A 20,100-nucleotide genomic window follows, 5' to 3' on the forward strand; every position below is an offset into this window, starting at 1 on the left:
TCCTGTGAGCAGGATGAAGGGTGATTTGCAAATAAGTATTGTGGAGGTCGAAGACTGAAAACTACTCCCCCTGTTGCAGCGCTGGGAGTATCATACCCAATGTGACCATCTTGAGCTTTTGGGATCTGACGAACTTGTCGAGCTTCCGCAGATCCAGGAGGGTCTCCATCCCCCACTCTTCCTCTGGGTCAGGAAGTAATGGGAGTAGAATCCCCTCCCTCTGAATTGTAGTGGTACTTGTTCCACAGCACCCAGTTGTAGAAGATGATCGACTTCTTGTCATAGTAGATGCTTGTGAGAAGGGTCCCTGAAGAGGAATGGGGAAGGGTAGGTGGGCAGGAGGTAAAGGCAATAGAAGTTATCAATCCGGGATACACTAACACCCACTGGTCTGATGTTATGGTGGCCCAGATGTGCTAAAAGGGCCGGAGTCAATGGCCAAAAGTTGGGGATGGGTCGGGCATGAGTGCTATTTCGTGAGGGAGATTGTTCAAACCCTCCACCAACTTTTCAAAATTGCAATTTTGGAGGTGCTGACGGAGAAGTCGGTGCCTGAGATTGAGGTGTTTGCCAGCATCGTGATAGTTGACGTTGGCTATCGTGTGGCTGCTGCTGCTGTTGTCTGTTGTTTGAGGAGTCTCTAGGCCTCTGATATGGTTAGTATCTCCTTCTCTTTGCAGGGGTTTGCGGGATGGGGGAGGGGTGTAAATCCCCAAAGTGCAGAGCCTGGCCCGAGAGTCCTTCACTGAATGAAGCACCTTGTCTGTCTTCTGAGAGAAGAGTTGTACCCGGTCAAAGGTAAGTCCTCTACTTTTGTCTGGAGTTCTATTGGTATCCCCGAGGCCTGAAACCATGAAGCCTGGCACATTACTATGACTGTGGCCATTGTTCTGTCTGATGTGTCCAATGCTGCCTGAAGGGCTGTTTTGGATACGAGCTGGCCCGCAGTGACAATAGCCTGGAATTGTGTCTGTTTGTCCTCTGGGAGCTCAGATGTAAACTGGGCAAGTTTCCTATAGTTGTCCTAGTCATATCTGGCCAGTAGCACTGAATAATTGGCCACTTGTAACAAAAGGGTGCCGGAGGAATATACTTCGTCTCTGAACAAGTCAAGTCTTTTGTGTTCTTTGTCATGGGGTGTAACCTTTAATTCTGGCTGGCTGTTATGGTGATTTACTGCCTTGACAACTAGGGAGTTGGGAGGCGGGTGCGCAAATAGAAAGTCTGCCCCCTTGGATGGTACGTAATATTGTCTATCCGCTCTTTTGCAGGTGGGCGGAATAGAAGCAGGTGTCTGCCAGAGTGTCTCTGCAGGATCCAAGAGGGCCTCGTTGATGGGAAGAGCAATCTTGGAGGTAGATGCAGGTTGCAGTATTTGTACCAGCTTGTGCTGTTTGTCTTTACCTCCTTTAGCGGGATGTCTTGGCTTTGCACAACCTCTTGAACAGCTCTTGAAATTGTTTAAAGTCATCTGCTGAGGCTGGCGGTGGGGGCATAATCGCCTCATCTGAGGAGGAAGATGAACTGTGCACAGGAGGTGTGTCATGGTCTGTGCCCGGCTCTGTGTCCTCTCCCCATTCCTGTGTCTCTGAGGGTTGTGGTGTGAGAGACACTGGGTTAGAGCGCAGTTCACGTCTATGCGCTGTGGACAGTGTAGAATGCTGACCCCTATATGCGCTCCAGGGTTCCCAATGTGCCCATTGCATTGGGAAAGCCATAGAAGGGTACATCCTTGGGGGCCCGCACCATGATTGGTTCATATGGTGTGTTGGACCCATGTGGCTCCACATTGATTGGTGGGCCTTAGGTGAGGAGTGACGTGGAGATAGGAGGTATTGTCCCTGCATCTCCTCCACCTCATCACTTGAGAACCATGCCATGTCTTGTGGGCTGTGATTTCCTCTGGAGCCTATGGGGGAGCCCTTGGCACCGAGTATTGGTGAATGTGGTGCCAATGAGATTTCTAAGTCTCTCTAGTGCAGCAGAAACTGTGTTGGTGCTGATTTCTGAGTAGTTGGTGCCGTGGGTGCTTTCCCTTTTGTTGATGGAGCCAGTGCAGACTCGGGTGTTGTTGTTTGGCTGGTGCCGACTTGGTGGGGTCTACCACTGCTGACTGAGTGTCAGTGGAGGAATGGTACCTGAGACACTCGGTGCCGAGTCCCATACCAGTGAGCTCGGTGCTGTGGAGGAGGCATGTTTGTGTCAGTGCCTCGACTCCGTTTCTCTCTCTCTGACCTCGGCCGTGCCGGAAGTGCCTGGAGCATTATAGGTGCTCACCTGAGAGTAAGATGGCATCGGGGGTTGTGACCTTGCAGGAGACCGCCTCTGTTTTTGCAGACCTCTCTGCGAAGATGTTTGAGCTCTCTTTTTTGGTTTTTCAGAGGGTAGGTCTCCTTTTCCATCTTGAGGAGTGCCCAGAGAGGCTGTTTGCTTGTCCTCCTCAGGCTGGAGGGTCTTCTCCATCAAGATCATTTTAAGCCGAAGGTCCCTGTCCCATCAGGCTCTGGGTTTCAGGTTGCTGCAATGGGAGTATTTCTGGGGAATATGCCCCTCACCCAGGCAGCATACACATAAAGAATGTCTGTCTGAAACAGGCATGGCATCACATGTTGGAGGCCTGGAGACCCTGGCATTTTAACTAGTAACTGTCCCTTAAGGCGGCTGTCTAATGAATTAACAATAAATTTTTTATTTTTATTTTTTTTACACTAACAATCTCTATAACAACTTATTTAAGTACTTATCTAAAAGCTATTTCTTAACGGTTTTAGGGAGAAGTACTAACACTGACCCTTTGCTCCATCTTCAGCTGAGGACGGTTGAGAAGGAACTGGAGGGCTAAGGTCGTGCGCGCGCTACATGTGGCACCAATGGCACTGCGAGGCGACCAGCGCAGACACTGTTACCATATTGGGCCATGCCTAAATTATCCTTAACCTCCACTCCATCCTCAGTGTTTAGCGGTCCCACTTCTTTCTTTGTTTTCTTCTTATTTATATGGCTATAGAACCTTTTACTAATGGTTTTAATTCCCTTTGCAAGGTCCAACTCTACATGGCTTTTGGCTTTTCTCACTTTATCCCTACATGTTCTGACCTCAATAAGGTAGCTTTCCTTGCTGATCCCTCCCATCTTCCACTCCTTATAGGCTTTCTGCTTTTTCTTAATCACTTCTCTGAGATGCTTGCTCATCCAGGTTGGTCTACAACTCCTGCCTATGAGTTTTTTCCCCTTTCTTGGGATGCAGACTTCTGATGGTTTCTGCAACTTTGACTTGAAGTAATTCCAGGCCTCTTCCGCCTTTAGATCCACAAATTCTTCAGTCCAATCCACTTCCCTAACTAATTTCCTTAACTTTTTAAAGTTAGCCCTTTTGAAATCAAAAACCCTAGTCACAGATCTATTTTTATCCTTTCATTTAGTTTGAACTGAATTAGCTCATGATCACTCGAACCAAGGTTGTCCCCTACAACCATTTCTTCTATGAGGTCCTCACTTCACCAAAACCAAATCTAAAATGGCATCCCCTCGTGTCGGTTCAGCAACTACTTGGTGAAGGAATACATCAGCTATCGAATCCAGGAAAATCTGAGCCCTATTATTACTACTAGCACTTGTCCTCCAGTCTATATCTGGGAAGTTAAAGTCCCCCAGGATCACACAATTCCCATTAGTATTTACTTCATTAAAAACATTAAAGAGGTCTCTGTCCATATCCAAATCAGATCCAGGTGGTCTATAGCACACCCCAAAGACTATCCCAGGAGAGGCTCTAGTAGCTTTTTTCCCCCAATGTGATTTTTGCCCAGACAGTCATGGTCTTATCCATTCCATCACTTCTTATTTCTTTACAGTCTACCTCATCATTGATATACAATGCTACCCCACCACATTTGCCTTTATTTCTGTCTTTCCTAAACAGCACATACCCTTCAATACCTGTACTCCAGTCATGACTACTATTCCAACATGTTTCTGTTATCCCTATAACAGCTGGTTTCACTTCCTGCACCAATAGCTCTAGTTCCTCCATTTTGTTATCTAGGCTCCTCGCATTAATGTACAAACATCTTAATTTTTCCTGTTTGGCTTCGCTCACATTCTTTACCCAATTAGGCATAGACATTCTACCGCCAGTATCACCTATTAGACTGGTATCTACACTACCCTTCCTCCTTATGTCCATTCTCCTACCGATGGCTCTATTCTTTCTTACTTTGTTTTATTCCCTCTCAATGTTAAAATCCGGCATGGAGATTATCTGGACATCTCCCAACAATCTCCCCCAAATTCCTAGTTAAAAGCTCTCTTAATCAGTTGTGCCAGCCTCCATCCTAGAAGTCTATTTTCCTCCCTACCCAGGTGAAGTCCATCCTGAGAGAACAGTCCTCTGTCCATGAATGCTTCCCAGTGGCCATACATCTCAAAGCTATACATCCCAAAACTCTCCTTATAGCACCACTGCCTGTTTATTAATACATTATTTTAAATTAGACATGCAAATCTGCTTAGAAAAAAGGATGAGGGGAAGGAACTTGGACAGGGTGCAGAGAAGGACAACAAAAATGATTAGGCTATGGAATGGCTTCCATATGAGGAGAGATTAAAAAAACTGGAGTCTTGTCTTCACATACAGCACTGCAGTAGTGAAGATGCTCTTCCTTTGGCATAGTAGCATCTCCAGTCGGTGTAGTTAATCCACCTCCCAAGAGGTAGTAGCTATGTCGATGGGAGAAACTCTCCCATCAACATAGCGCTGTCTACGTGGTTAGGTCAGTATAACTACACTGCTCCAGGGTGTGGATTTTTCACACCCCTGAGTGATGCTGTTATACTGACATAAGTCTGTAGTGTAGACCTAGCCCGGGACTTTTCCAACTTGGAAAAGAGACTATTAAAGGGGCATTTGATGTAGGTCTATAAAATCATGAATGGTGTGGAGAAAATGAATAAGGAAGTTTTATTTACCTCTTTACGTAACCCAACAACCAGGGGTCACCCAATGAAGTTAATAGGAAAAGTACTTCTTCACACAACTAGTACTTCTTCACACAACACCCAGTGGAACTCATTGCCAGGGGATGTTGTGAAGACCAAAACTATAACTGAGTTTTAAAAACAATTTGGTAAGTTCATGGAGAATAGGTCCATCAATGGATATTAGCCAAGATGATCAGAGATGCAACCCCACGCTTTGGGTGTCCTAAGCCTCTCGCTGCCCTAAAGCTGGGAGTGGACGACAGGGGATGGATTACTCAATTGCCCTGTTCTGTGCATTCCCTCTGACGCATCTGGCATTGGACACTGTTGGAAGACAGGATACTGGGCTAAATGGACCACTGCTCTGACCCAGTGTGCTCATTCTTATGTTCAACATTGCGGGGAAGAATGAAGAGAGAAATCTGAAAATCATATAATTGAAAGAAGTGATCAGGAGTAAGAGATGGCTTACAATGGGACAGGAACTTAGTACCCTAATTTTCTTTAAATTGCCTGTATTTTTGGAGCTATGTGTGTCAAAACACCCACTAAATATTATTGTCTGAATGAATACTGAACTGTTAACTATTCACAATTCTTTTTGTTTAGAGAATAGTATTCAAAATATATATAAATAAAACTAGCATACATTGGCCACAAGCTTTAAAAAAACAATCCAAACCCCTTTACCTTTGCACACTTTTCTTGTGTGTAATTTTTGTGGGTGTACATTAGTTTGTGATTGTCTCCTTCTTCTTCCTCTATTTTCACTTTGAGGAATTGATCTGAGATCCAGTCCATAAGAACACTTAAAAGCTCATAAACATGTGAATTAAGTGGTACCTGTAACAACCATAACATTAAATATGATTATAAAGCTTTTCCAAAACATATGGTATATTATTAGAGCCTCTCAAAGAAAACAGATTGATGTGTCAGAATATGAAAACAGTTTTAGCATTTTATTATATGTATTTGGAGTAGGATGGTGCCATGCCTGAGAAAAATTAGGAGTTTAGGCCATTATTTGTGGTGATTATTGGTTGGCAGAAAACGCACAGGTACAAAATTTATATAAAGTCCTAGAAAAACATCTTCATGCACAGAATGGGTCCATTTTACAACTTTGGCCATAAGAATGTGAGGAGAATGTGAAAGACAACTGCATATTTCACAGGTATTGTCAACATGTGGTAATTTTTATGTGGGAAATGTTAGATTCATGTCACTTTCTTGTATGTAGCCCACTGCCATTAAAATTTACCGCATTAACTACAACTGAATAATGTTCATTCCAATAATGAATAAGTTCAAAGAATTAAAACCAAGACTTCAGAAGAATGGACCCCCCAATTCGCCTTCTCCAATACATTAACTAAGAATCCCAAAGTGGAACAAATTATTTTAGGCTTGTCAGGAAAAAAAGCAGATGCATTCAGGAAGTTTCTAGGGTCAGCCCTCAGAGGGAAAAATCTAGTTCCCTTAAATGAAAGAGAAAGTTGTGTATAATATTTCAAGCAATATTCCAAGTAATTTTATTGCTAGATTTCATAATTACCAGAAGGGATATAATGGTAGAATACAGACAGAAGGCACACTATTAAATAGGACAACACTGAGATAAGAAATATTATTTCACAAAAGCAAAACAGAATGTTTCAAGACAGAAGGAAGGAAGGTGATCATATTGCAATCATGTATGAAACATGTCAGCATTTACTCACTTTTTCCTTCACTAGAGGCTTTTTCTACTATAAGCACTAAGAGCATAATTACCTATGGCTTACAAGTTAATCTTCCTATATCTGACATCATTTACCCGTTTTTCTTTTCAGTTAATTACAGAAAGCTGTACACAGAGAGATATTATTTACACTGTGACAGTAATCAAAATGTGTTAAGAACTTTCCAAACATAGTGGAAGAAACAGACATACAATTTAAAAAGATGGACAGATTAAAAGAGGGGGGATGAGATACAACATAAAAGAAAGGTGATTAGGATGACAATAAGTGCACTTCTTTTTAGTGACAATTTAAATGTAATTATTTTTCCAGTTAAACACACTACATTTTCCCCAATGCAATCCAATTGCACTATTCTTATGCCCTGAACACTTTAACCCCTTTCCTCAGCATAACTGAGTAGTTCACACTCATATCATAAATACATGACATGAGTAAATGATGTCACTAGTTTCCTGAAGACATAGCAAAAGTGGGTGTTCTGGAAAGATACTCCAACATCTAATATCCTTTAATTAAAATAGAAGTTTCCTTTCCTCCTTGTTTATGCCTTACCTTACAAATTTTTGATGTTGTTGCCATTTTTTCCTGCTTCACAGATTTAATTTCTTGCATTGCTTGAGAAACATCTTTAGATTTCTGTATTGTTAAAAATTCATGCTTCCTCTGCAACAGGATATATTAAATAAATTACATTTGACTTGTTTCTTACAAGGGAAGAAGTAATAAGGAAAAACTGTTAGTCTTACTTGTAAATTCTCTAAACGTGCTTGTACTTTTCTTGCTTGAACTTCCATCTTCTTGTTCTGCTCACTTACATCACTTAACTAAAAGAATCAGAAAATATGTTTAAAATATTTGTGGACTCAAAACAAGTTTAAACTCATTCTTTACTTCATATAAAGGTTGTTCAAAAATCATTAGTTATAGGCATCTAGATTTATTAAAGTGCAAGTTTATCTGCTCTTAATGTGAGCAAAGCAACAGCGAAGAAGATCATTTACCTCTTTATAAAATGAGCCAGTAGTCAGAGCTTTGCTAACTGTTCAGTGTAATGTATAATAAGCTATGTCCTGTGAATTGAGAATTCAACTTGCAAGCCAAACACTGGGCTCACATTACATACAGCCACACCCAAATACAGAAACCATACCTTCAAGAATGAGATTTTCTGAAGAGGACATATACAATTAATTTGAAATTACCTGTGTGCATAGCTCTATGCATTATATTAATGAGTGCACAGTGACAATTATAGGTATGTTTACAGCTTCAAAGCACTATCCACATAACTAATTTTTGTAGAGCTGTCTCTCTCTGGACAAGCATCTCCATGGTAGAATAAAGTCAGACTGCAGCAATTATGTAGAACTACAGAACTGTACACAACACACAAACTCACACTGGTGCTCTGAAACGGAACTGAGAATTCTCTTTCAGATGCTTGACTGGTTGGTTCTTGCTCACACGCTCAGAGTCAAACTGATCACCATATGTAGAGTCTGGAAGGCATTGTCCCCTCATGCCAGACTGGCAGGGAGCTTGGGGGTTTTAGCCTTCCTCTGCAGCATGGAGCACAAATCACTTGCTAGGATAGATTCAATAACATTATGGAATACACGAAGGTTTGCCCATGCTATTAACTAGATCAGGGCTGCATTCTGAATTTTAGAAGGCTATCTACCCTAGTGTCTCAATTTCCTTGGCAGGATATTGAAATGTTTCTTTTCTTATGAGTGACTTGTTGCTGGCTATTTAGAAGAGTAATTCAAACTTTACCGTATTTGAGATTATAAAAAAAAAAAAAAAAAAGACACCAACCAGTTAAAAGAAAAACCAAGTTGTAGGAAAGGAACAAGAGTCATTTCTGCTCAATTATATGAATCTTGTTTAATAAGACTGCAAATACAATCAGCCAACTTTCCAAAAATAATTTAAATTGATTTCTAATATTTACAATTTTTCTTGAATAGGTATGAAAATGGATCTTGCCTGCTTTTTTAAAGAGTCATTCATTTCCTTCAAGGTGTCAAATGATGATTTGAGCCTCTTGCTTTCTTTAGTCTTCTCTTTCAAGGTTTCTGACAGCTGTTTAACTTCTGCCCCGTGTTGCTATAGAAAAATATGATTAATGATATACCAACTAGAAACAACTTCTGCAATCACTATGTTAAAACACTGGGTCTAATTTTTAAAGGGTCAGGTATGCAATTTTACATGCCTAAGTGTGCCTGCACTTTGTGCCCATGATCTTTTGAAAATCAGGAGTGTCCTGTACATCAAAAAGAATAATCATTACAATGTGGTTGTGAGCAATAGCAGGCCTGCTGACTGTTTTTGAGGAGGTCATATCCCTTTTTAAATTCACTATAAAATGTATGTATCATATCATCAGATCATCTCATTTACATGTGTGTCCAAAGAATCAATTCCATAAATAAAATGGGTGGAAAAACAGGTTAACATGGGAGGGGGAAAAAAAGGAGAAACTGATTTTTACACTAATTATTTGTAAGGAAATACTATGGACCTTAGTCACAAAGATATCAAAATCTTCCCCTCCAGTGCAGCAAATATTCCTAATGGTATAAAGCACCTCAGCAGCCTGCAATGAAGTTTTTCTTGTACTTGGGAAGCTGAACTGGAATTGCTACAAATTTATGCAATACTTCGTTTTACTATTTTGATATAAATTAGAAAAGTGGGTAGCAGTGAAACTGAGAGGTCAGTCATTTTCTCTCTACTACTGATTGACAGTTATGAGCAGCAGCAGAGACATGCATTGAAGCAGAGAACTCCAAAATGGAGGCTGAGGAGCAGAGTAGCAGAGACACCTCATTGCAACAACCAAGGGGCTGTAGAGTATGAAAGTGAAGCAGAGAGAGAATGCTCCTTTTTTCCCAGCAGCCAGAGGACCTCGGGGGGCTTCAAATTTCTCACATACCTACTAGCCAAGTTTGATACTTAAAATGACGTGCCAAAGTAGACAGAGACAACACTGGTGAAAATGCCAAAAGTCTCTCCTTTCCCAGCAGATGTGACAAATATGGGTAGGAGAAAGAAGAGAGAATTTGCCTTAATCTGAGAATTACCATCTTTTGTACTAGTCTTCAGCTAACAGTCAAGAGTTTGGTAAAATTTCAGTAAGCGTCTGCTAAATTTTTCTAGCCCTGCTTTCACTCTCCAATAAAGCCAAGCTGAAAAACATGTCTTATACAGCATCTAAAAAGCTGAAATCTCTGAATGTGACATATAGGCATAGAAAACAAACACAAGCAACAAAAGCCTTTAGCCGGAATGCTCTGGCACGTAACCGCAGAAGTTCCATCCTGGAGACAGTATAAAAAAAAAGAATTCCAACCGATCAAATGGCACAGAGCTAGTCTCAAAAAATATAACTTACCTTCTTAACTGAAAAGAAACCCAGTTGCCTGCAAGACATTGTTAAAGTAGAATAGCCATGCTGGCAGGGAACCACAGAACTTCAAAGAAAATCATGAACTTAAGAACATAAGAATGGCCATACTGGATCAGACCAAAGGTCCATCCAGTATCCTGTCTACCGACAGTGGCCAATGCCAACAGAACAGGTAATGATCAAGTGACCTCTCTCCTGCCATCCAGCTCCACCCTCTGACAAACAGAGGCTAGGGACATCATTCCTTACCCATCCTGGCTAATAGCTATTAAAGGACTTAACCTCAATGAATTTATCCAGTTCTCTTTTAAATCCTGCTATAGTCCTAGCCTTCACAACCTCCTCAGGCAAGGAGTTCCACAGGTTGACTGTGCGCTGTGTGAAGAACTTCCTTTTATTTGTTTTAAACCTGCTGCCCATTAATTTCATTTGCTGGCCCCTAGTTCTTATATTATGGGAACAAGTAAATAACTTTTCCTTATTCACTTTCTCCTCACCACTCATGGTTTTATATACCTCTATCATATCCCCGCTTAGTCTCCTCTTTTCCAAGCTGAAAGGTCCTAGCTTCTTTAATCTCGCCTCATATGGGACCCGTTCCAAACCCCGAATCATTTTAGTTGCCCTTTTCTGTACCTTTTCTAATGCCAATATATCTTTTTTGAGATGAGGGGACCACATCTGTACGCAGTATTCAAGATGTGGGTGTACCATGGATTTACAGAAGGGCAATAAGATATTCTTAGTCTTATTCTCTATCCCCTTTTTAATGATTCCTAACATCCTGTTTGCTTTTTTGACTGCCGCTGCACACTGTGTGGACTTCTTCAGAGAACTATCCATGATGACACCAAGATCTTTCTCCTGATTAGTTGTAGCTAAATTAGCCCCATCATATTGTACGTATAGTTGGGGTTATTTTTTCCAATGCGCATTACTTTACATTTATCCACATTAAATTTCACTTGCCATTTTGTTGCCCGATCACTTAGTTCTGTGAGATTTTTTTGAAGTTCTTCACAATCTGCTTTGGTCTTAACTATCTTGAGCAGTTTAGTGTCATCTGCAAACTTTGCCACCTCACTGTTTACCCCTTTCTCTAGATCATTTATGAATAAGTTCAATAGGATTGGTCCTAGGACTCACCCTTGGGGAACACCACTAGTTTACCCCCTCTCCATTCTGAAAATTTACCATTTATTCCTACTCTTTGTTCCCAGTCTTTTAACCAGTTCTCAATCCATGAAAGGATCTTCCCTCTTATCCCTTGACAACTTAATTTACGTAAGAGCCTTTGGTGAGGGATCTTGTCAAAGGCTTTCTGGAAATCTAAGTACACTGTGTCCACTGGATCCCCCTTGTCCACATGTTTGTTGACCCCTTCAAAGAACTGTAATACAGGAACTCCTCACTTAACGCTGTAGTTACGTTCCTGAAAAATGCGACTTTAAGCGAAACGATGATAAGCAAATCCAATTTCCCCATAAGACTTAATGTAAATGAGGGGGTTAGGTTCCAGGGAAATTTTTTTCACCACAAACAATTTAATACTGGTACACAACCAAAGGCAACCCCTGAACCAGACTGTTACACTCATCTTTCTGAGAAAGCAACTATTAATAACCAAAATACATAGCAATATTACTTTACCCTTATATATCAACCTTTCATCTGAGGACCTCAAAGCTCTTTACAAAACTGAGGATTATCTCCATTTTACAGGTGATGAAACTGAGGGTCTGAAGAAATCAGTGAAATGGCTTGCCCCAGATAACGATATTTGCCCAAGAAAATAATTCTAATACAAGTTATTGTACCTCCTTTATAATCTGAAATTTTGCATGAACTTCCTCTTCAACACCTCTTATCTTAGTCAAAGCAGCTTCATGTCTGAAAAGCAATGCTTCTCTTTCAACTAAAAAATGTTCTCGTTTCTCAAGTTGCAGAGCATACTCCTGCTGTGCTGAATTTTCTTGCTGTGTCAGAAAAAATGGACAACTTTAAAAAATTATAAAAAATGAAATTATTAGAACTTGTATTGAAATACAGTCATTTTGCCAGGGATACTTTCAGTTTTATGGAAATGTATATAACAGATTGCATGTATGGTTCACTGAGTATAAGCACCGCTTTAGTGTACTGGGACACAATGCTGAAAGCAGACTACTTTCAGCACCTCAACACAGTGATCCAACTGACTCCCATCGGGGACAGGATTGTTCGGCCTCTGAAAATCAGGCCACTTCAACTTAGATAAGCAGGGTTTAGAAGCTTGACTCTAGGCACCTAGATCTGAAATTTTTGGTTAATACTAGTAATTGTAATACATTGCCTTTTATCTGATAATTTCAAGCCCCCTCCTCTATCCACAAGACAACACTGCCTCATCGGACAAGTTGTTACAGTCTCTTGCAATGCAGTGGCTTACATTATACTGTAGAATGATACGGAGAGCAGCTTTAAAAAAAAAACAATATGTAATTGTTGGGAGAAGAAAGTTAGTAAGGGAAGTGGAGTGTGACAGACTTAATATGTTAATACGTTAGAAGTTTTTGAATATTCACTAATCTTGAGTTTCTGAGGAAAATTATCTAGTAATACTCTAAAGTCATTTCCAGTTCCTACCTGCAGTTTCTGATGTATGACATATAGCTCATCATAAATCTGGTTGATGTGAGATGGTATTAATCTTCGACCACTCAATACTTGAGTTTCAGGCTTGCTCGCAGTCTTCCTAACCAGACCACTACTGATATCATGATCACTACAAGTTTCTGTGTTTGGAGCCAAATTGGATGGTAGGGTGACATCTAAGAAATGAAAAGAACACATTTTATAAAAATTATTCCTGTACTTTAGAATAATAAATTAGATGACCAGTTATTGTTACATTAAGGCAGAAACACATTTTAGGCTTTTGTGATTAAATAGCAGTATACTAGATACTAAAGTAAAAAGTTAGTCTGAGTATCTCCTGAGGCACTATGAGTATTTGTTCAAAACCTTTATCATCTATTTCCTGTGATTCATTTTGGCCCATTATTATTAGTTTTCTGATCAGTACAGTTTTATACATAAATTATGCCCTCACCCTACACACAGAAGTCCAATAGACATCACTAGAAGATCTGCGCGCAGACTGAAGGCACAATATATCTATTAAGCACTATTTCTCAGTGCTTTAACTGGTTCTTTTGGTGATGGTAGGAGAAAATGAAGGAACATTATGAGAGCTGTTTTTATGTGGAAGTCAAATAATGTCTTGGAACAGTCTTATTTAATCAGACCACCTATTCTTAACATTGAAAATGTTTCATTTTATAAAACTGAAAATACTGTGTTAATAATGGCTGGCTTTTCTTTTTCTCTATTTCTTGATCCATAATGTACAATAATCAGAACTGCATTGCAGGAGACTTAAAAAGGCCAATCTTTCAGAAAAGAATGTGTCTTGTTTATATATACACCTCTACCCCGATACAACGCAGTCCTTGAGAGCAAAAAAATCTTACCGCGTCATAGGTGAAACCGTGTTATATTGAACTTGCTTTGGCCTTGAGCATTTCCGTTAACAGTCAGCAAATCATTTTTGTTAGAACTAACACAGTGCATGCAGTAAATAAATCTGTTCTACAATGGTTAAATTGTAGCTCCTTTCTTTAATTACAACAATTATTTTATAAGCTTACTTAAAAGATACAGTGTATTAACAACACAGGTACTAAACAATGCTAAATACAACCATGTGGGCTAGGTTTCATCATACATCAATCGTTTGGTCTGCGTGTAATGCTTAGGAAAATGCAAAATTCACATAAAATATCAGAAAACGCTTTTAATTACACATCCTTATAAATTGTTGTAAAAAAGGATTTTGGTATGTTAGCAAATAGGAGCATGGGCCACTGTCACTTAATCTACGTATAACATAGTTGGCTAAGTAATATGAACTGTTAACTATTAAATAGTTTGAAAACATTTTGGAGATGAGAGTTTTTACTTATAGAAAAGGTTAAAATGAAGCTAAAAAAGGTAAAGTAATCACGTTTTAAAGACATTGATAAAATGGTAAATACCTTTTTTTGGTGTACAAGATGCTCTCTTATTTAAGATGCACCACTTAAAATTTTTTTTAATTAAAAAAAAAAACTTGTTATACTTTGTTGCTTCATGCTACTGCGAGCCTTCTTCTTTGCCAGGTCAATTATGGATTTTAACTGTAGTATTTGCAGTCTATCCACATCCTGGCTTTCTAGCCACTTAAGACCAATCTCTAACCCTAGAACCTCATCAGCAGCTTTGGGCGGTGGCTCCGAGGGTTCTTCGTCCTCAGGGTTAGACACATTTTCTGAGGCATCAGGTGGTTGAAGGGCAACATTATGAACTATATCTACATCTGTAAGTCGTTCATAGGTTGGACACATAGCATCCACCTCCATCCACTCTTGAACATCAGCTATCCCATTTTGAGCCATAAGTTCCCTGTAGTCTTCTTCTGCATCCATGGCCTCTTCTTCCATAAAACCTTCAAAGTTGTTCTCATCTTTGTCTTCTTCCTCATTTTGGTTGTCGTCGCTTTCAGTAACAAAAGCACTTTTGAGACCACGATGCCAACATTTCTCTATCATTGACGGAGTGATTCCTAGCCAGGCTGTCTCGCCTAATTTAAATACATCCAGCAAATTCAATTTCTTGATTACATCCATTATGCTACTGTTGTCCTCAACAATTTTCTTTACTAAAGCTTTACGATAGTTCACTTTAAATGTGGCTATAATGCCTTGATCGAAGGGCTGTATTTTGGATGTCGTGTTCTTAGGAAAGTAGCTCACCCTTATCTTCCTGTCTTTGCTGGTTAAGGTCTCAAATGTGGGGTGGGCGGGACAGTTGTCAAGTAGGAGCAATGCCTTTGGCTCCAGGTTTTGTCTGCGTAGGTGGCTCCAGACAGCTGGTACAAAATATTTATTAAACCATTCCTCGAAAATATCCGATGTCATCCAGGCATTTTTTGAATGGTGATAAATTAATGAAAGCAAATCCATGTTCTTATGGTGAAAAGCCCTAGGTGACCTGGATTTGCCTATGCACAGAGATTTAAGTTTATGTGACCCGGCTTTATTCATGCAGAAAAGTGTTGTCACTCTCTCTTATCACCTTAAAACCTTCAGCCTTTTGTTCTTTGGTCCTAGAAGCAAGTGTTCTAACCTGCAAGATACGGTAACATAAGCCGGTTTCATCACCGTTATAGACTTGCTCCGGAGCATAGCCACCCTCAATGATGATCTCTTGTAACTTTAGTGGGTATTCGTCGCAAGCTTTTATATCTGCGGCGCACGTCTCTCTTGAAATTGTGACTTGCTGAATGCCATGACGTTTTTTAAAACGATTAAGCCATCCACTGCTAGCTTTAAATTCGTTACCTTGATGTGCAGAAGCGTCCTCGCCCGAGCGTCTAAAATAGAGATCCTTCTTCAATTTCTCTGATTGTTTCCTTATGTCGTCACTGGAAATTGGCGTGCCGTCAGAGTGTTCTTGGGTAAACCACGTAAATACTGCTCTATCTAGTTGGTTATCCTGGGCAGTTTTTAGGCGCTTCCTTTCCAGGCCTTCACTTTCATCCAGTTCAACTAGCATTGACTGTAATTTTTCCTCATCTTTGATCCACCCTCTTAATGTTGATTCCCCCACTCCTAGTTCTTTTGAGACCTTCGCTTGGCTCATTCCTGATTTCAGTCTGTCCAAAGCTTCCAATTTTTCTTTGACTGTCCATGCCTTTCGTTTCTGTGGCTGTGAACTACTTGCCATCACGTCAATGGTATTTTAATATTAATGCTAACAATTTTTTTTAATTGTTTAGAAAATGTCAGCGCAGAGTTACAATGTTTCAAAAATACAACTAGTGAGACAACTTAAGCTTAGTCTATACTGCACACAATTTAAAAACGAGATTAAAATAGGCGGGAGAGATGAGAACGCCTAATGGGACCATGGGCAGGCAACATACGTTTACCCTGACTTCTCATTGTTGCACATTCGTTCCACCACTTTCATACATGCACATTTGTACAGACAATGTACTGTATGTATGTAATTTGATACAAGCCACATTTTAAGAGCCGAGGTGCCGACCATGGATGGTTTTGTAACAACTTTAAACTGGCAAGGCGGCAGCAGGTTAGTCAACGACAAAATTAGACTGAACTCTCCTTTTTGATAAATTAGTCATGGTTATACATACAAAGGCCGTTTTTTATTATAATGGTTGTTGAAAATTAGCTACCACCTCGCACATGGTTTGTTGTCCGCAAAACGAATTTAAACTTTCAATGATTTTAAATTATCAACGGATTTTAACTGTGAACGTTATAACTTTAATTAAGACTTGCAGACAAGACTTTTTTATGCAATGAAGATCAGAGTGAAAGTTTAAAAATGCTGTAAATGCGCTCGGCTTTGTGTTTTGACTTTTGATCCAAGGCAGGCTTGTAAAAACATACATACTGAATATGTACGCGGTAATCATTGAATGTATAAACTGGGATTAAACAGAATAAAAGTACTCTATGTTGTAGATGAGACAGAAAACCATTTTTGCTTTACCGCGTTATATCCGAATTCGTGTTATATCGGATCGCGTTATATTGGGAAAGAGGTGTAATACAATTATGACTAGATCTATTAAAACATTGTATCTCAAAACTAAAATATAGTTTACTCAATTACAGGTTTTATTAATTGTATTACGAATAAGATTCAGTTGAAACTTGAATAAAGCTTTTATTTTTCATACAAACAAGTCAAAAGTTATGTGATAAATTGAAGTTGAATTTAATATTTTTCTGATTACCTGTTTCTGTATATGTGTACGTGACTGTATTTGGAATTGCATCAGTTGCAGAGACATTTACAATGACCTCTTCCTCTAGTTCTAGCTGACTTGAATCATAGAGCGAATCCAGCTCATCATCAAAGCTAAAAAATACAAATGGGTGACACGAATCTGAAATTATTCAGTGCCATTCTAAAATGTTATGCATGTAATGTAAAGAAGATTTGCATACAAATACAACTATTTCTCATTCCAGCATATTTACATTTGACTGAATGCAAAGAGACAATGCTCAGTAATTTGAAAAGTACTTTGAGATCCCTTCAGAATGAAAAGCACTTATAAAATAAGATATTAACTACAGTCAAAGAATGAAATTGATGACTTAGCAAAACCCGCGGAACAAGTAAATGATCTTATTTTCATAAATAAATCCTTATTTGCATGCAACAACTAAACCACTTTTAAAACAGATCAAAGCACAACTTTTTTTTCTTCCAAACAGCATATCCAGAGAAGAAAATAAAAGGTGTGATATATGTTCTCTTTCAGCTTGGTGCGTTGGGGCATTAAGACTCTCTGGAGTTTTCTAAATAGATTTAAGACTACCTTGTTAACTCTGGCTGTTTCCCTTCCTCATCACTTGTTTACTCCCTTATATATCTTAATCCCTGCATCCCACTAGCTGAGCCCTACATATATAGTTATCTCAAGTAAGTGGATGAACTTCCCTACCCAAAATCAGTGTTCACATTTAGGGCTGTCGATTAATTGCAGTTAACTCACGTGATTAACGCAAAAAAATTAATCATGATTAAAAAATTTAATCGTGATGAATTGCACTGTTAATAGAATAGCAATTGAAATTTATTAAAAAATTTTGGATGTTTTTCTACATTTTCAAATATATTGATTTATATTACAACACAGAATACAAAGGGTACAGTGCTCACTTTATATTATTTTTATTACAAATATTTGCACTGTAAAAATGATAAAAGAAATAGTATTTTTCAATTCACATCATACAAGAGCTGTAGTGCAACCTCTTTATCGTGAAAGTGTAACTTATAAATGTAGGTTTTTTCGTTCCATAACTACACTCAAAAACAAAACAAATGTAAAACTTTAGAGCCTTCAAATCCACTCAGTCCTACTTCTTGTTCAGCCAATTGCTAAAACAAACAAGTTTGTTTACATTTATGGGAAATACTGCTGCCTTCTTATTTACAATGTCACCTGAGAGTGAGAATAGGCATTCGCATGGCACTTTTGTAGCCGGTGCTGCAAGGTATTTATGTGCCAGTTATGCTAAACATTTGTATGCCCCTTGATGCTTCAGCCACCATTCCAGAGAACATGCTTCCATGCTGATGATGCTCGTTAAAAAAATAATGCATTAATTAAATTTGTGACTGAACTCCTTGGGGGAGAATTGTATGTCTCCTGTTCTGTTTTACCTGCATTCTGCCATATACGTCATGTTATAGCAGTCTCCGATGATGACCCAGCACGTTTGTTTTAAGAACAGTTTAACTGCAGATTTGACAAAACGCAAAGAAGGTACCAACGTGGGATTTTTAAAAATAGCTATGGCACTAGACCCAAGGTTTAAGAATCTGAAGTGCCATCCAAAAATCTGAGAGAGACGAGATGTGAGCATGCTTTCAAAAGTCTTACAAGAGCAACACTCAGATGCAGAAACTACAGAACCCAAACCACCCAAAAAAAAAAAAAAATTTTTAAAAAAAAAAAAAAAATCAACCTTCTGATGGTGGACTCTGACTCAGATAATGAAAATGAACATGCGTCGGTCCGCACTGCTTTGGATCATTATCGAGCAGAACATGTCATCAACAAGAACGCATGTTCTCTGGAATAGTGGTTGAAGCATGAAAGGACATATGAATCTTTAGTGTATATGGCATGTAAATATCTGGCAACTCCAGCTACAACAGCGCCATGCGAATGCCCGTTCTCACTTTCAGGTGACATTGTAAACAAGAAGCTGGCAGCATTATCCCCTGCAAATTGTAACCAAACTTGTTTGTCTGAGTGACTGGCTGATGTAGGACTGAGTGGACTTGTAGGCTCTGAAGTTTTACATTGTTTTATTTTTAAATGCAGTTATTTTTTGTATATAATTCTACATTTGTAAGTTCAACTTTCATGATAAAGAGATTGCACTACAGTACCTGTATTAGGTGAACTGAAAAATACTTTTTTTTTTTTTAAATTGAAAAATGTACAGTGCAAATATTTGTAATAAAAATAAATATAAAGTGAGCATTGTTCTTTGTATTCTGTGTTGTAATTGAAATCAATATATTTGAAAATGTAGAAAACATGCAAAAATATGTTTTAAAATGTTATTCTATTATTGTTTAACAGCGCGATTAATCACGATTAATTTTTTTAATCACTTGACAGCCTTATTCATATTATTACATTAGTCAGACAGAAGCTGATCCTTACTGATCACGAAAGTATGAGTATACAAAAACTGTGAAAGCTATGCCTTGCACATGGCAACCTGCTACTGGATCCCATAATGTATTAAGGGTTAACTCATGATTTCTTTGGATTTTGGGTAAGGGACGGATGGGAGGAAGAAAAAGGGGTCTAAGGACAGATGAAGGAATGAGGGTTCAGCTCTTACCAATCCAAGTTTTTGAAACTCTTGAACAAGTCACTAAGAGGTTTGCTATAGTGCTTTCTTCCACTGTGGGTATTTTTTGATTGTGAAGATTTTATGGACAAAGGAATAACTGAATTATCTGATGAACTGTCCAAGTTACCTATAAAATAATTCAAATATTAAATATTTCATTTTGCAGTTGAAAAGCACACATTAAAAAAACCCAGAATGATTTAACTAATAAATTCTGTACTCTGTAAGGGTTATTGCTTAAGAGAACAAAACCCTGAATCACAACATATTAGAACAAGCTCTGACAAGTAAGGAATTAAAATTAGAGAAATACAAAATACTAGCTAAATTGTATTTTAATAATAATTTAAAACTGAAAAGTTTTATAGATGACTAAAATAACTAAGTCCTAACAAATTTAAACCTGAAGAAAAGTTCTACGGAAGCTCAAAAGCTTGTGTCTCTCACCAACAGAAGT

At 38.8% G+C, this 20,100-nt stretch overlaps 1 protein-coding gene across 3 annotated transcripts in view; it reads right to left on the reverse strand.

Moving 5' to 3' along the window:
- The window catches only part of CCDC138 (coiled-coil domain containing 138), a 75,928-nt gene that overhangs the window by 49,374 nt on the left and 6,454 nt on the right, over positions 1-20,100 (reverse strand). For 2 of the 3 annotated variants that reach the window (XM_074964388.1, XM_074964404.1), the window contains exons 3-10: positions 19,632-19,770; positions 16,991-17,115; positions 12,769-12,953; positions 11,961-12,119; positions 8,718-8,837; positions 7,475-7,552; positions 7,281-7,391; positions 5,671-5,823 (exon numbers count right to left, since the gene is read on the reverse strand). In XM_074964388.1, coding sequence (XP_074820489.1) covers positions 5,671-5,823; positions 7,281-7,391; positions 7,475-7,552; positions 8,718-8,837; positions 11,961-12,119; positions 12,769-12,953; positions 16,991-17,115; positions 19,632-19,770 — 1,070 coding nt within the window. The remainder of the gene's footprint in view (positions 1-5,670; positions 5,824-7,280; positions 7,392-7,474; positions 7,553-8,717; positions 8,838-11,960; positions 12,120-12,768; positions 12,954-16,990; positions 17,116-19,631; positions 19,771-20,100) is intronic. The other variant, XM_074964397.1, reaches the window with a different exon arrangement.

The sequence above is a fragment of the Natator depressus genome, chromosome 1 (genome assembly GCF_965152275.1).
Source record: "Natator depressus isolate rNatDep1 chromosome 1, rNatDep2.hap1, whole genome shotgun sequence".
In the NCBI taxonomy this organism is placed as follows: Eukaryota; Metazoa; Chordata; order Testudines; family Cheloniidae; genus Natator; species Natator depressus.